Here is a 17,887-nt window from a genome sequence, read left to right on the forward strand (position 1 = left end):
GTCTCTGCTTTTGAATATGCTATCTAGGTTGGTCATAACTTTCCTTCCAAGGAGTAAGCGTCTTTTAATTTCATGGCTGCAGTCACCATCTGCAGTGATTTTAGAGCCCCCAAAAATAAAGTCTGACACTGTTTCCACTGTTTCCCCATCTATTTGCCATGAAGTGATGGGACCGGATGCCATGATCTTCATTTTCTGAATGTTGAGCTTTAAGCCAACTTTTTCACTCTCCACTTTCACTTTCATCAAGAGGCTTTTGAGTTCCTCTTCACTTTCTGCCATAAGGGTGGTGTCATCTGCATATCTGAAGTTATTTCTCCCAGAAATCTTGATTCCAGCTTGTGCGTCTTCCAGCCCAGTGTTTCTCATGATGTACTCTGGATAAAAGTTAAATAAGCAGGGTGACAATATACAGCCTTGACGTATTCCTTTTCCTATTTGGAACCAGTCTGTTGTGCCATGTCCAGTTCCAACTGTTGCTTCCTGACCTGCATACAAATTTCTCAAGAGGCAGGTCAGGTGGTCTGGTATTCCCATCTCTTTCAGAATTTTCCATAGTTTATTGTGATCCACACAGTCAAAGGCTTTGGCATAGTCAATAAAGCAGAAATAGATGTTTTTCTGGAACTCTCTTGCTTTTTCTATGATCCAGTGGATGTTGGCAATTTGATCTCTGGTTCCTCTGCCTTTTCCAAATCCAGCTTGAACACCAGGAACTTCACAGTTCATGTATTGCTGAAGCCTGGTTTGGAGAATTTTGAGCATTACTTTACTAGCACGTGAGATGAGTGCAATTATGCGGTAGTTTTAAGCATTCTTTGGCATTGCCTTTCTTTGGGATTGGAATGAAAATTGACCTTTGCCAGCCCTGTGGCCACTGCTGAGTTTTCCAAATTTGCTGGCATATTGAGTGCAGCACTTTCACAGCATCATCTTTCAGGATTTGAAATAGCGCAACTGGAATTCCATCACCTCCACTAGCTTTGTTCGTAGTGATGCCTTCTAAGGCCCACTTGACTTCACATTCCAGGATGTCTGGCTCTAGGTCAGCGATTACACCATCGTGCTTATCTTGGTCATGAAGATCCTTTTTGTACAGTTCTTCTGTGTATTCTTGCCACCTCTTCTTAATATCTTCTGCTTCTGTTAGGTCCATACCATTTCTGTCCTTTATCGAGCCCATCTTTGCATGAAATGTTCCCTTGGTATCTCTAATTTTCTTGACGAGATCTCTAGTCTTTCTCATTCTGTTGTTTTCCTCTATTTCTTTGCATTGATTGCTGAGGAAGGCTTTCTTATCTCTTCTTGCTATTCAGTGTCATGAACCTCATTCCATAGTTCATCAGGCACTCTATCTATCAGATCTAGTCCCTTAAATCTATTTCTCCCTTCCACTGTATAATCATAAGGGATTTGATTTAGGTCATACCTGAATGGTCTAGTGATTTTCCCTACTTTCTTCAATTTAAGTCTGAATTTGGCAGTAAGCAGTTCATGATCTGAGCCACAGTCAGCTCCTGATCTTGTTTTTATTGATAGTATAGAGCTTCTCCATCTTTCGCTGCAAAGACTATAATCAATCTGATTTTGGTGTTGACCATATGGTGATGTCCATGTATAGAGTCTTCTCTTGTGTGGTTGGAAGAGGGTGTTTGCTATGACCAGTGCATTTTCTTGGCAAAATTCTATTAGTCTTCATTTTGCTTCATTCTGTATTCCAAGACCAAATTTGCCCATTACTCCAGGTGTTTCTTGACTTCCTACTTTTGCATTCCAGTCCCCTATCATGAAAAGGACATCTTTTTTGGGTGTTAGTTCTAAAAGGTCTTATAGGTCTTCATAGAACCGTTCAACTTCAGCTTCTTCAGCGTTACTGGTTGGGGCATAGACTTGGATTACTGTGATATTGAATGGTTTGCCTTGGAAACGAACAGAGATCATTCTGTCGTTTTTGAGATTGCATCCAAGTACTGTATACCCAAACCTAATTTGCTAACAGCTGCTCCCTGTCATCTGTCTCCCCCAACACCCCAACACAGAAGATCCCTAAATTACAGCTTGTCTCCCATAGATTGGACTTTGTCACTCCTCTGTGCCTGAAGCCCTCCTGGGGATCTCCTTTTCCTTGAGATAAGGGACAAGGTACAAGCTACTGTTCCTGGCATCAGAGGGTCCGGATGCCTTTCCTCAGCTGCCCTTCTTTGAGTTCCAGGCCTAAGGTTTCTTGACTCTCTGTCCTCCTCTAGACACTCCCAGGTCCCAGGCTGGGCTGAGTGGTAATGGACAGTCAGACATCTCCTGTTGGCAAAGTTCCCCCAAGGCCAGTGTGCAAGATGTCCCTCATCCCAGCTGATCCCCAGGCACTGAGCTCAGCATCCACCTTAGGACCTGTTTCTTTCCCCCATCAATGAACCATGTGCACCCAAAGTGGCAGGTGCCCATGGCCTCCCAAATCCATCTCAGCTTTCCTTACTCAGGGCCAAGTAAGAGAAGATCAACTGCAGGACCGCGAAGGTCTACAGCCTGCATTCCAGTGGCACAAACAAAGGTGCAAACTCCACCATGCTGATTCCTCTGCTTCCTCTGGAGGCTTCTCTGAGCTCTGCTGTGGTCTGAGACACTTGTTGCCAGAGGTTGCTAAGCATTTGTGTGAGCTGGGGTGTTTTTGTGGTGTGTCCAGCCAGCCCTAGAATCTCATTGCACCTACCCTGGCAGAGACCAGTATCCTAGGTGAAAACATTTAACTCACCTGGCCTAGATAAACTTATTACAGAGATAGAGAAGTGCAATGGACTCTTCAGGCAATACGTTATCTACCAGATCGCCTTTGTTCAAATCTTGGCAAGGGAAGCAGCAAGTGTAGGGCAATCTTGCCCTCTTCCCAGCTACACAACTACTTGGCTAAGTTATTGTCTCCTTTCACCTGCCATGTTCATGGATCCCCTTTACAAATAATCAGTACCAGCTCCCATATAAATATCTCTGGGCCCCACCATCTCCTCCATCTCCTGCCCTTTTCCTCAGTTTGCCTGGACAGCACAACTCAGGGAGGGCCGTCTGATTTCCACACCCTCTCCTGCCATTCTGTCCTCCCTCCTCTCGACTTCAGATGCCACTGTTCCATGGAACTGTCCTTGACAACTTCACCAGTGGTTTCCAAACTGCTAAATCCAATGGTCAGTTCTCAGCTCTGGTCTTGAACTTTCAGCAGCCTCAGTCACAGCTCTTCCCTCCCTCTTCTTGAAGTCACTTGGTCTGTGGACACCACACTCTCCTGGTTTCCCTCTTGCCCCTCTGGCTGCCCCTGGGTCTCCATGGTGGCTCTTACCCTTCACCAGATTAAGTGTTTCAGGGCCCCTCTGTCCCCTCAGTCCTTGGAACTCTCTCTTCTCTCTACCCTCTCTCCCCTAGAGACCTCATCCAGGCTCGTGACCTTGGAGTCTGTCTACAGGAAGAAAAATTCCAAACTGCATCTCCAGCCCTGACCTCCCTCTCTGCTCCAGACTTAACTATGTAGGTGGGTAGTTGACAACCTCCTTCACAGCCTGCTTGGCACTTCCATCACAGCCCGTCTAAAACTGAACTTGACTTCCCCTCACCTGTCCATGCTACAGTCTCCACATAGCCACAGAGCTTTCCAAAGTGGTCACACAGGGAGTATCCTGGTCTTCCAGTGCCTAGGACTCTGCCTTTCATGGTTGACTGCCTAGGTGCCTTGAAATTTCATTGTGGTTACAGTGCTTTCCTAATGGATCTGAGTATTCTTGAAAATGTTTACAAGTCAGTTGAATATAATTTTATCACAAGTTCATGCTCTATTCTTTTGGTGATTTAAATATCTCTTGCGATGGAAAGCTGCTTTCCACCACCACAGCCAGCCACTTTGATGGACTCTGATGACAACATTCTCTCTGGTCCCTGTCCCTGTGCCCTTATTCCTCCCACAGACTCATAAGCTGGAGGGACTGCTGGGTCAAGGGGTAGGTATGTGATTGCACAAGCTAAAGAGCAGTAGTGCCAGGCTTTTGCACAAACCTGTAGTATCTATGTAGACTCTACATGGAATATGTGCAGTGTCCACAGATACATATCTTCTCTGGCTCTCTGTGTAGTCAGACATCTTATTTGCTGGTGGGTAGAATGATATCTGGGAGAAGGCAACGGCACCCCACTCCAGTACTCTTGCCTGGAAAATCCCATGGATGGAGGAGTCTGGTAGGCTGCAGTCCATGGGGTCGCTAAGAGTCAGACACGACTGAGCGACTTCACTTTCACTTTTCACTTTCATGCATTGGAGAAGGAAATGGCAAGCCACTCCAGTGTTCTTGCCTGGAGAATCCCAGGGACGGGGGAGCCTGGTGGGCTGCCGTCTATGGGGTCACACAGAGTCAGACATGACTGAAGCGACTTAGCAGCAGCAGCAGCAGCAGCAGCATGATATCTAGAAAGTGAAAGTCGCTCAGTCCTGACTCTTTGAGACCCCATGGACTGTATAGTTCATACAATTCTCCAGGCCAGAACACTGGAGTGGGTAGCCTTTCCCTTCTCCACGGGAACTTCCCAACCCAGGGATCGAACCCAGGTCTCCCTCATTGCAGGCAGATTCTTTACCAGTTGAGCCACCAGGGAAGCCCAATCGATGTAGTAGGTGTTCAAGAAAATTGCCTCCTGTGGCGTTCAGCATGTCAGAGCAAGGTTTGACCGATCTCACCTGTGCTCCATTCTCCACTGAGAACCTGTACCAGGCAATGGAGTTGCAGCCACTGAAGTGAAAATTGGACTTAAAGAAGAACTCTCCTTAGGCTTATGCCTTATCCGCGATGGACAGCACTGCAGAAGCATGCCGGCTATGACGGACCTCGAAGAAGCGTGGTCGAGAGGAGCTACCGGAAGTCCGAGGCCAGGGGCGGTGGCCGGGAGAAGCTACCCCACGCCCGAGGTCAGGGTGTGTGGCCAAAAGGAGCAACCCCACATCCAAGGAGCGCTGGCTGTGCAGGCGCAGGAGGGCCGAGAGGAGCCACTCCACGTTCAAGGTCAGGAGGGGCAGAGGTGAAGAGATACCCCTCGTCCAAGGTAAGGAGCAGTGGCTGTGCTTTGCTGGAGTAACCGTGAAGAGATAACCCGCGTTCAAGGTAAGAGAAACCCAAGTAAGATGGTAGGTATTGCAAGGGAGTATCAGAGAGCAGACACACTGAAACCATAATCACAGAAAACTAGTCAATCTAATCACACAGACCACAGCCTTGTCTAATTCAATGAAACTAAGCCCTGCCTGTGAGGCCACCCAAGACGGGTGGGTCATGGTGGAGAGGTCTGACAGAATGTGGTCCACTGGAGAAGGGAATGGCAAACCACTTCAGTATTCTTGCCTTGAGAACCCCATGAACAGTATGAAAAGGCAAAATGATAGGATACTGAAAGAGGAATTCCCCAGGTCGGGAGGTGCCCAATATGCTGCTGGAGATCAGTGGAGAAATAACTCCAGAAAGAATGAAGGGATGGAGCCAAAGCAAAAACAATACTCAGTTGTGAATGTGACTGGTGATAGAAGCAAGGTCCGATGCAGTAAAGAGCAATATTGCATAGGAACCTGGAATGTCAGCTCCATGAATCAAGGCAAATTGGAAGGAATGATGCTAGAGCTGAAACTCCAGTACTTTGGCCACCTCATGCAAAGAGTTGACTCATTGGAAAAGACTCTGATGTTGGTAGGGATTGGGGGCAGGAGGAGAAGGGGATGACAGAGGATGAGATGGCTGGATGGCATCACCAACTCGATGGACATGAGTTTGAGTGAACTCCAGAGTTGGTGATGGACAGGGAGGTCTGGCGTGCTGCAATTCATGGGGTCGAAAAGAGTGGGACACAACTGAGCGATTGTACTGAACTGAACTGAACTGAGAATGATATCAGGTTAAGGTATTGATTTCTATTTCCTCATCACAAATGGTAACCATGCAAATGATCGTACAAATGGTGAACATTCATTGCATTTCTTCCTATTGGAAAATTTATGAGTAAGGAAGAGAGTGGAATTGTGCAGAGGGCAAACATAAACCAAAATGGCCCATCAGGATGGTCCTGATTTGGGCTAAAGTGACCGAGGCTGACATCCCGCCTGGATCTGTCTTAGGATCAGTTGACCCTGTGCAGGCAGCTCTGCAACTGGGACCATCCCTCTTTCTTGAAGGTGCATCTGAGAGGCATTTTCCAGGGCCCTCCCTCAAGGCAGATTGGAAGAGCCCTGATGAGAGATGAGGCCAGTCCTGCATCGGTCGCTTTCCAGCTATGTGACTTCAGACACATGTGTGTGTGACTTCAGACACTTCCCTTCCCAGAGCTCTTCATCCTACCAGGTATCAGGGGCTAAGATGATGGCCCCGACTGACCAGTGTACAGTGCCCGCAGTCCACCAGGGGTTCTGTGGCCCTCACCTCACAATCCCCTTGCAGGCCGACAGCCAGGCAGCACCATACTTCCTGGGGCAGTGTGGCTCCTGTGTGGTCTGAGGACCTGCCTTGCCCACAAGCTGCCTGTTACTGGTTCCTGACAAGGTAAGTACACAGATGAAGAGTAACTGCTTAGAAACCATAGAGAAATGTGGCACAGTAGTTCTATGTGTATTGAAACTAATAATTTAAAACTGGATTTAAACGGCTTGCCTTTGCTTTCATTTCTCGGGTAAATTATATTGTATTTTCAAGTGGATGGGCTTCCCTGGTGGCTCTGTGGTAAAGAATCCACCTGCCAATACAGGACACACGGGATCGACGCTAGGTCGGGAAGATCCCCTAGATAAGGATATGGCAACCGAGTTCAGTATTTTTGCCTGGGAAATCCCATAGACGGATGAGGATGATGGGCTACAGTTCATGGGATCACAAAGAGTTAGACACAATTTAGCACCAAAACAACAACAAAAACAAAAATTAAAAATAGTTTAGTCCATGGTAGATTAGAAAAAAGAAATAGTACAAAAATCTGGACCTTTAACATAACATATTGAGGTAATATTTCCCACTGCTGCTGCTGCTAAGTCGCTTCAGTCGTGTCCTACTCTGTGCGACCCCAGAGACGGCAGCCCACCAGACTTCCCTGCCCCTGGGATTCTTCAGGCAAGAACACTGGAGTGGGTTGCCATTTCCTTCTCCAATATTTCCCATTAATCTAGGGTAATTCTAACAAGAATTTCTAACATTTTTAATACCTTTTGAGGGAGATGGCCCTTTTAATTCTTCATCATAGAGTACATCATGAGAAACGCTGGGGTGGAGGAAGCACAAGCTGGAATTAAGATTGCCGGGAGAAATATCAATAACCTCAGATATGCAGATGACACCACCCTTATGGCAGAAAGTGAAGAGGAACTAAAAAAGCCTCTTGATGAAAGTGAAAGAGGAGAGTGAAAAAGTTGGCTTAAAGCTCAACATTCAGAAAACGAAGATCATGGCATCTGGTCCCATCATTTCATGGCAAATAGATGGGGAAACAGTGGCTGACTTTATTTTTCTGGGCTCCAAAATCACTGCAGATGGTGACTGCAGCCATGAAATTAAAAGACGCTTACTCCTTGGAAGGAAAGTTATGATCAACCTCAACAGCATATTAAAAAGCAGAGACATTACTTGGTCAACAAAGGTCCGTCTAATCAAGGCTATGGATTTTCCAGTGGTCATATATGGATGTGAGAGTTGGACATAAAGAAAGCTGAGCACAGAAGAATTGATGCTTTTGAACTGTGGTGTTGGAGAAGACTCTTGAGAGTCCCTTGGACTGCAAGGAAATCCAACCAGTCCATCCTAAAGGAGATCAGTCCTGGGTGTTCATTGGAAGGACTGATGTTGAAGCTGAAACTCCAATACTTTGGCCACTTTGTGCAAAGAGCTGACTCATTTGAAAAGACCCTGATGCTGGGAAAGATTGAGGGCAGGAGGAGAAGGGGACGACAGAGGATGAGATGGTTGGATGGCATCACTAACTTGATGGACATGGGTTTGGGTGGACTCCGGGAGTTGGTGATGGACAGGGAGCCCTGGCGTGCTGCGTTTCATGGGGTCACAGAGTTGGACACGACTGAGCTACTGAACTGAACTGAACTGAACATTGATATTTAATGATAAGACCAGGGTTTGATGCTGTTCTCGTTCAATTCAGGGCCCCTCATAAAATAGCTGAGAGAAGGAAACTTCTTGCCCATCTGTTTCTATTCATTCTCTCACTGAGGATGTAACTTGACAGACATGGCACCAGTTCAACTTGTAGAAGAAGGAAACTCTCAGGTCAGCTCTCTGGTAGAGTGTGAGAGAAAGATATGGAATCTAACAAAACTCCATACGTAGTTTGTGCTTGACACAAACCATCTCAGATCTTTTAAAGCCATTTCCAAGTATTTATAAACAGAAAGGATGAGGAAGAGCTGGCATTGATTGGACCCTCAGTTATGGATGAATCATTTATAGGTGAAGATGGGAGGGAATAAGTATTGTGAGGGGACATACAGCCAGCAGATAGTGTCATGTAGGTGGAAGTGTGTATCCAGCTGATGCCACTGGTGTTTTCAATGTACAGTTTTGCCAAGATTGGGAAGATAGTAGGCAAGGTGAGAGCAGAACACCTGGGCAGACAGGTTTCATATTGGAACCAGGATTCTAGAAAGGTCTTTAATCTCTGATATGAACCTCATCTGTAAGAGAAGGTCACTGTTAGTCACACTGAGATACTCAGTGTAGCATCCACCCAGAGCCCAGCACACAGCAAGTTGCAGAGGCAGCTGACTCTGCCCTGCTGTGGGTCACTAAGACCCACACTCAGTCCAGCCTGAGGTATCCACTGCCCTTCTATCTGGTCCATGATCGCTCCAGCTCAAGCACCTCCAAGGCCTCCTGGAGATGAATTCTTAACCCTTGGACAGAACAGGAGTCCCCTAGACAGCAGGCAGTAATTCTCAGGGACCCTGTCTGCACTGCCCAATCCCATCTCCATAGAAGTTTGCTGCGCAAAGGCCTAAACCTTAGCCTCGTGTTCCCTAAACCTCACCTTGACCCTGACTCTTAGACAAAGTCTAACCCACATGCCCTCTGACCGCTCCCTCCTCTCTGCCTTTGCTCTCTCACAACTCCCACACTCCCACCTCCCCCATCTTCTGACCCTAGCAAAGTCCATTCCACCTGAGAGGGTGAGGCTTGGCCAGCCCACGTGGTTGCTGACAGATCTGTGCTGACTGACCCCTTGTCAACTATCACTTCATTACCATCCAGTACTGTCACCAGGTTAGGCCCCAGCAGGTCCTTTGTGCCCTGTGGGTAATGATGTCTGAGAACTTGTTCCAGGTCAACAGCAGCCTGCTTTTAGGAGGAGACTCCAGCTCTGCCCAATCCTGAGGGCCGCTGAGTCTCTCTACTATACCTGACAGCTCCTGTGCTCCTCAGGCTGTCTGAGTCAGCCTGTATGTTGGTGGGAGATCTTCTCACAAGGGCAAGTCCCTTAGGGCAGTGTGGGGACACAGAGGGATGTCAGGGAGCAGGTGCTGTGTAGTGTGGGACCCTTGCTGTGCAGCTCCTGGCTCTCTCTATTCATGGGGATGCTGACTGTTTAACAAACACTCCAGTATCAGTGCTTAACACATTAAACCATATTTTTGTTCACGTAAACTCCAGCACCTCCCTCCATCCTCCCTAATGCCAGCCCTGCCTTTTGGAGGAGCCCCTCTTCTGGGGAGGTGCTCAGCAGATCTCCAAGTGTTGGTCTTTGGGGACGTTGTACTTGAGCTTGTGGGCTTCGAAGAGATTTTCCAGCTCCTTTATGTAGCGCTGGTGAAGCCTGTCCACCTCCTCCTGGGAGGGATGAGGTGTCTTCTGCACCTCGATGGGTTTCCCCACTGCAAGACACAGAGGTGAGTGGTGATACAGAGTAGGAACCACTGAAGGTGCAGGGATCTTGGTGTTCCCACTAGAATGGTCATCTGAGCAGGTAAGCACTCTAACTCACTCCCTTTCAATTCTATTTTGTGTTACAGCTTCTAAGATGTTGGGTCAACTTCAAGATTCTGATATATCAACAATACAGCCAGCTGGCATTTGCATGCATTATCTCTTATGTTATCCTAATAATCCTATGGGGATATAACCTGGTATTATTTCTGTTTGACTCCTGAGGAAATGAGGCCCAGAAAGGTTAAATAGCTTGTTCAAGGTCACATAGCCAGGAAAAATCAGTACCAGTAAACACTGGGGATGTGCGCTTAGCCTCAGGGAAAGTTGAATCTGGGATTCTCAGATGCCATGACTGGAAGAGCTTGTATCTATGGGAGAAGGTGGATCAGAAAGCAGCTGCCGTGTCTTCTCTTGGGAATGCTGTAGTGGTAGCAGCACTATAAACATTCATGAATATGCACCACACAACACGAAGGGAATTTGGTAGAGGGGGTTGCCTGTACTCGACAAAGAAATGACTGGGTGAGTGGAGATGAACAGCTCTATTAGTACTGCCATTGGGAACTAGGTGGAATTCAAGAAGAAAGCAAATAGTTGAAAGATGGTGCTAAGTTTATGGAATACCATGCCCATTATTTACCAGGAAATCCCTCTGGCTCTCCTTCAAAGACGCTGATTGCTACTTTACACACAATTCTAACAGAACTGCAAAGGCCTTGTATCCACTTTTTCCAATTACTGTCATTAGACCCTGTGGTCAGAATTATACCCTCCTTCTCCTGCATAATAAAAAGTCAAATACCCTTATCAAACCTCAACTTTGTTACCAAGGGCAGGCTGATCTCTTGGAAGTGATTTATCTTCTGTGGGTCTGTGTTTGCAATCAATAAAATGGGGATGAGAGTCCCTCCTCACAAGTTGTTGGGAAGACTAAGCCGCTGCATGTAAGGAGCCAGTGCAGTGCCTGACACAGGCAGGGGCACAGTGATCAGTAGAGGCTACTGGCCGTTGTGCCCCTGTTACTCTTCTCATTCTGGACTGCCTTTCAGAGGGTTACTTGCCGGTGTGTCTGTTTCACACTCTAGAACTTGTGCTCCACAAAGTCAAGGGTGTACTGCTCTATGTCCAGGTCTCCTTGCTGCACAAGCCCAGGCCTCTTACACAATAGCCCTTCCCCTCCCAGCCCGGGTCTAGGCTCACCCACAGTGGTGATGGGTCGGCGGTAGGGCATAAGACCAAAGCTGTACTGGAAGACTCCACGGCCATAGAAGAGCGGGATGGAGCATTTAGTGCTCTTGTGAAGTCGGTCCTGGAACCACCGCAACCAGGTGCCAGGAGAGTTCTCAACCTGGTCATAGATGTCATTCTCCCCAAAGGAGAAGATCGGCACCAGATCTGCCCTAGAGGGAGACAGGAGAGAGGGTGTGTGGAGGGGCAAGAAGGCACAAGCTGGTCACCTAGCTTCCTGAAGGGACGTAGTGAGCAGGAACTGGAACAGAGGACAGAGCCCTGGGACAAAAATAGGAGGCCTCGGGTGTCTCCTAGACCTGCCAGGGCTTCTTTTATAACTTCAAGCAGGTCATGGCTCTTCTCAGGGTCAAGGACTGGCACTTGGATTGTTACTGAGTCCATGCTCGCTCTGCTTGTCACAAGATAGGCTAGTGAATCTTAGACAAAGTGTTGGGACGAGGAAGGGACTTTATTTGGAGTGGCTGACCAAGAAGATGGCAGGCTAGTGCCTCCAAATAACCATGCTAAAGGGCCAGGTTGCCAAGTTCTTTATGGATCATAGATTGGGATATAGGTGAGGAAACTAACTAAACAGACTATTTGATCCTTGCAAATGCCCCCTAGAATGAGGAGCCTCAGGCAGGAGAATGTGTTAGTTTCACTTCCTTACATCCTTTACAGGAGGGCAACTCAGGTTATCTTCCTTAGGCAGCTCATTCATTATGCCTTCCTACATTAACAAAAGTTGCAGATGAGGGTTAAAGTCACAAAAGCAGGTCCAGCACAAATTCAAGATTAACCCTTTCTGGTTACAGGATCATAAGACAAACCAGAGTACTGTTGAGAGTCCTTCCAGATATAAAACATCTGCAGACATTCTGGGAAAATCTCTTCCAGGTAGCTTGTATTCTTCACATATGTTTAAAGATAGGAGAATAGCTTTAAGTTATGTCCCAAGCTCCATTCTCCCAGAGTTCCTAGATCTCTGATGTAATGCAAGGTTTCAGCAATATGACCTTTGAGATGTAATCTCTTTAGTTACAAAATCTTCCTTCTAGAATCTCTGGGTATGTGGGCCTGAGACAGTGCATCTATCACCAACATACAATCTTCATTATTAATGAAAGGAGACCCTGCCAGCCAAAATAGGATCTGCATTTGCCTCTGCAGTCTTCCCTCTAAACTACAATCCTTGCCAATCTCCAGTTGAACCCAGAGCCCTCTTCCCAATACCCGTGCGTCAGGGCGAGCCTGATGAAGCCCTTGCGGTTCCGCAGCACCAGCTTGTAGGCTCCAGGCCTGGCAATCAGTGACTCCTGGACACCCCCAACAACGATGGACAGCAGGTTGCCGCCTCTTTTCCTGCTCAGAATTTGAACAGCACTCTCCTCATCTGATGAGACCAGCCCTGGGGAGAGAGGAAAGCGGTCACGTACATTGTGAAGGGGGCAAGCATGGTTCGGGAGTATGTGACTTGGGCTATCCCCCACTCCCCAGCTGGGAGTGCCCTGATGACCGGCACTGATCACTACCCCTTTTCCCAATATCCCCCCGAGGTCACCACTGAGCACAGAGCTGCAGGTAATGCTTCCTTGGGTCTCATCTCCTTGTCTACTACACATTCATTTGAAAGAAGTACAGAACAATTGGCCGTCCTCCTTAAAAATCCCTCCTCATGTCTTGAGCCCCTATCGTCCTGGGATAGAAAGAGAGGAAAAATTCACCTGTAGACATGGCGTAATCCCTGAAGACAGGGACCCAGAAACAGCAGTACATCAACATCAGATGTGAGCGGATGCCTGGGAAAACAGAGGAGAAGCCAGTGCCCTCCGTGCACAGGTTGGCAAAAGCTCCAGTGGCGAGGACCCCATGAGGGTGGAAGCCAGCGAGGTAGTTTCGGGAGGGGTCCAGTTCGGCAGTCTTGACCAGCTGCAGGGACAGCAATCTGGTGAATCAGGGCTGCACCCAGTCCCCTCCAAACCCCACTCCGATCTCCCTGCTGAGTTTCTGTGCTGACCTTCTATGTGCCCCCTGTGCCCAGTGCCATCACACCCCATTGAGTGTCCTGTGGTGAGATGGCCTGTCTGAGGGTCCTTGTCCCTGGTGCAAGCATGAAGCAGAGGAGATACTCAGGGAGACCATGGAATGGAGACGGAGAACACAGTGCCACGAATGGATGACGCCAGTGCCGCCTGCTTGGGAAGGAAGAACCGTGCCCAAGGCAGAGGTAGGACTCCTGGGAAGAAGACTGGAGACAAGCCATTGTCCCATGTGAAGGCAGACCTTGTGCCAGGCAGAGCCTGACCAGAATGAAGGAGTCATCATGGGAGGGAGTGAGCCTCTCACCCAGATTTGTGGTATCTAGAGTTCTGTCCCGGGTAAAGAACTGGACTGCTGAGTCCCTGTGACTCAGTGTAAGAGACCCCAGGATGCTGAAGGTAGAGGTTGGGAGGAGGCCCATGAAGTCTCTAGTGATGCCTGCAGGTGTGGGTGGAGAGGGGTCAGGGAGGTGTCCTGCCAAGTCTGCAGCACTTCCTAACACCAGGTCACAGCCTGCCCACAGCACTGCACCTCTGCTCAGGGCTTGGCCTGTGTAGACACTGCTGTTCCTGGATAGTGATATATTACACAGAAACCCTGCTCCTGAAATGATCTTCAGGATGAGGGGGAATCAATTGTCCTCCGGGAACACTGCCTGATTCTCCACCAATACCTCTTTAGGAAGCCCATAAGATGCATTTAGAAAGCTCCAGTGCTCAGATTAGTCTCCTCAATTCTCTAGAAACTCTACCATTAGGCTCTAGCTCATAGAATCACAGTGCAAAGGACTGTGAGTGGAGTACCCCAGCAGAATTATTAGCACAAGGAATGTTGCTTGCCTGCCTTCAAGTCAGCAACCACTGCAGCTGCAACTGACAATGGGCCTTAAAAGGAATTCAGGATGGAGGAAAACAGGATACTGGTCACAGAGAGTGAGGATGCACATCATAGGAAATACTGCAGTGAGCCCAGACTTTGCATCTCCCCATATGTAGAAAAGCATGAAAATCATTAACTGGAAACGTCTGCTTTTTGACTGGCAGTAATCTTTTGATGTTTAGCTACATGGCTAGTTTGGTTTTGTTTTTTCCAACAAAGCCCCATAAGTACTGACTTCTCCCTTCCCTTTTAGAACAGCTCCTCAGAGATTTCTGAGAGGCTATCTCTGAATACAATCTTCAGTAAGGCCTCAGAACAAAACACCCGACAACTCTAAGGCTGTACTCTTGTTTCCGGTAGAGACTCCCTGAACCCCCTATCCACGGCCACCGAAGATCCCTGCAGGGCCTGCTCTGTTAAGGTGTGTGGATGACTTGGAAGTTGTCCTGGGAGGTGACAAGAGTCCAGACTCTGTGAGCCACAGCGCCTCTTGCAGGCCTCAGTCCAGGACTGAGGGACAGTTCAGGACAGGGAGGTGAAAGTGCGTGTCATCTCTCCCTCTGCTAGCCACTCGGTGGTACTGCCCGCCGTCTGCATCTGTTGTTGCCAGCGGACTGCAGGGGCCTACAATCCTGAACCCTGTGCTCATGAAATTTCTACAAATATGTTTCCCACAATGTCAATAGTGTCCTATGCAAGAAATACTCTGGAGGAGAAACCTTGATACAGGAGGGACAGAGCAGACACAGATAAGACCGGCACAGAGATGCTCAGCAGAGTTTTTCTGCTAGATGTGCAAAAGACAGCAGTTCCAGGGGTGACAGGAGAGCCAGATGCTGTCCTCAGAAGCCCCAGGATCACCTGATGTCTCATGGAATCCACACAACCCAATGACGTATGTGGCAGCATCTCCACTTTACACATGAAGAAACTGAAGCTCAGAGAGCATGTGTAACTCACCTAAGGTCACACAACTGACACGTTGCAGACCCGTATTACAACCTATGATGTCCACTCCTAGAGGTGTCACTGTATACACTCTTCTCTCCTGTGTCCAGAGAGGGCCACCTGTCCCTGCCTGGCACCTCTCTGTGTCCACATTGCCTTCCTCTTCCTGTCCCCACTAGATAATTAACCATCACAACCGCTTACATCCAAGGGTTTAGCCTGTCTGGGATTCAGGAATGGAGCAAAAGTCAGTTCACTAAAGTTCAGGGGCCTGCATCCCTAAGGACTAATCCCTGGGTCCAGGGTCCAGTGTACAAAATGGACACGAGGTACCATAAGCCAGAGATCAGAGATTAAGAGATAGACAGAAGAGGAGGAACTGGACTGTTTAGAGGATCCCTGGGGAAACTGAGATTCCGAATGAGCAAAGCTCTGTCCAAGGACACATAACATATCAAATACACAGGGGCAGGATACACCCTGAGGGCTCTCTGCTCTGTTTCTATTCTCAGAGCCAATGCACACACTTTAAAAGCAGTAAAAGAACCTGCTCTGTATCCTCACTCACACCTTCTTCCCTATCAGGGTATCAGTATCATCATCTGATAAAGTGTCAGCCAGATGCTCTGAAAGCTTGTTTTCATTACAGATTCCTTCACACCAAACTTAGACTGTTGAGGGATTTACACCTGTCAGATACATAAGTGTGCCTCACTACATGGCCTACAAGGTTCCTCAAATCCTGTTCATTCATCAGTCCTCATAATCGCCTCACCTCACTGAAGTCGGACAACCATAATCAGACAGAAACTGACTCTTCCTCTAGCCACATAGTGGTGACAGCCCATCACCTGTCTCCCAGCCCAGTATTCTGCTCACTGCACACAGGGTCACACTTCCACATGGACACGTGGGGACGATGGTCCTGACCACTCCCTAGTCAGCCCCTTACTCACCGAGATGGGGAAATAGTCCTTCAGGTACTTCCATATGGTCGCACCTCTTAGGAGAGCACTCTGCCTGCCCCCCCGCCGTGGTGTGGCTCGATCCAGGTACCACCAGATCGCATACAGGATACTGATCATCCAGAATCTTGTGAACAGGAGGCCAATGAAGACTATGTAGCAGACCAAGTCTGGGAAGGGAAGCAGGAACCATTAGTGGTCAGAGGTATGAAGGAACGAGCTCTCCCCATATACCCAGCTCTAGCAACACTGTCCATTCCAGCCCTTCTCCCAGGAGGAAGAGACCAGCTTCCCAAGGTTTCGAGGAGGAGAGAATGCTGTCAACACCACCAGTGTCACATTGAGAGCCTGGATTTGAAACCAATTGGCCTAATTTCAAACTCGCATTGTCCCACTGCACCAGATCGCTTATTCATTTGAGTCTTCCCCCTCCACCTCCTTTTCTCTCTGTAGTCACCAGGTGCTCAATAAAGGCCTAACGGAGATGTGACTGGGTGAACTCTTTCCAGTACTCAATATTTAGAACCCCAGAGAAAAGGTATTCTCTCTACCCAGCCCACTTCCTGTCTACCCCCAGCCCATCTTTCCATAGATAAATCCCACTACATTCCCCCTTTAGTGAAAGTCCCCCCATGACTTCTCATAACTTTGACGGTCAGCTCAAGCAGCTCAGCCTGAGCTCAAGCTCTCCACTGGTGGCCCAAACCCTCTCTTGTTCCAGTCTCACTCATCACATGCACCTCATGTTCCAGCTACACTAAGCCGCTCAGCTGATACAACTCCCAAGTTCTTTAGTTTTACTGAGCTCTTTCCTTTGCTGCCAGGCTCTGTCCTGCTGAAGGAAGGAGGGAGGAAGAGGGCAACTCATGCCTGGTCTGTTCATCAGGACTGCACCAGGGCTAGAGACAGCCCCAGTGAGCAATTCCTCCTAGACTTATGATTCTGAGTCCCTTCAGAGGCTAATCCTGGTTTTGACTCAGGTCAAAACCACTGACGGTGGTCTTTGGGACTGTCTTTAATCTGATGCTAATTGAGCCTCACTGTTAGAGAATATTGTGTCCTCTCCATTCCACTCCCTCCACTGAACACCTTTTGCTCATACTCATAAAGAAGTCCATTCCACACCTGTAGTCTACTTGAAAGTAGGGTAAACCAGGACTATCATTCATGTCCAACTTCCTGGAGGAGGGGACTTTTGACCCAGTCTGAATAGTGCATTCGTGGGTGCTAAGTTGCTTCAGTCGTGTCTGACTCTCTGCAACCCTGTGGATTGTAGCCCTCCAGGCTCCACTGTCCATGGGATTCTCCAGGCAAGAATACTGGAGTTAGTTGCCATGCTCTCCTCTAGAGTATCTTCCAGACCCTGGGATCAAACCAGCATCTCCTGTGGCTCCTGCATTGCAGACAGTTTCTTTACTGCTGAGGCACTAGGGAAGCCCAGTCTGAGTACTAGCAAAATGCATAAATCAAAATAGTTTGGGGCTCACAGAGGCTTGCTTTCTTCAGAGCACCTCCAACCTGTCAGGTGCTGGTGGTTAAGCCGTGAACAACGGACAGGAATTCCTGCCCTCCTGGTGCTGGCTTCAGGGTTTGTTTGGAGCACTTTGTTTTGTCCTTTCAATATTAATGATGGTAAAATATGTTTACCATATACTAGTCATCGAAATGACTCTTTGGTAGTTCATTATTTTTTTTAAGTTTTCATTCAGTTCAGTTCAGTTCAGTCTCTCAGTCGTGTCCGACTCTTTGTGACCCCATGAATCGCAGCACACCAGACCTCCCTGCCCATCACCAACTCCTGGAGTTCACTCAAACTCATGTCCATCGAGTCGGTGATGCCATCCAGCCATCTCATCCTCTGTTGTCCCCTTCTCCTCCTGCCTCCAATTCCTC

At 48.1% G+C, this 17,887-nt stretch overlaps 1 protein-coding gene and 1 pseudogene across 1 annotated transcript in view; both read right to left on the reverse strand.

The window, feature by feature from the left end:
* Positions 1-2,564, reverse strand: part of LOC104994119 — a 19,155-nt pseudogene extending 16,591 nt beyond the window's left edge.
* A 7,158-nt stretch (positions 2,565-9,722) lies between these two features.
* The window catches only part of LOC104994121 (2-acylglycerol O-acyltransferase 2-like), an 11,548-nt gene continuing 3,383 nt past the window's right edge, over positions 9,723-17,887 (reverse strand). Inside the window, exons 2-6 of the mRNA XM_010847585.1 lie at positions 15,986-16,164; positions 12,887-13,091; positions 12,396-12,570; positions 11,133-11,332; positions 9,723-9,877 (exon numbers count right to left, since the gene is read on the reverse strand). Coding sequence (XP_010845887.1) covers positions 9,723-9,877; positions 11,133-11,332; positions 12,396-12,570; positions 12,887-13,091; positions 15,986-16,164 — 914 coding nt within the window. The remainder of the gene's footprint in view (positions 9,878-11,132; positions 11,333-12,395; positions 12,571-12,886; positions 13,092-15,985; positions 16,165-17,887) is intronic.

The sequence above is a fragment of the Bison bison genome, unplaced genomic scaffold (genome assembly GCF_000754665.1).
Source record: "Bison bison bison isolate TAMUID 2011002044 unplaced genomic scaffold, Bison_UMD1.0 scf7180017864251, whole genome shotgun sequence".
NCBI classification, from domain to species: Eukaryota; Metazoa; Chordata; class Mammalia; order Artiodactyla; family Bovidae; genus Bison; species Bison bison.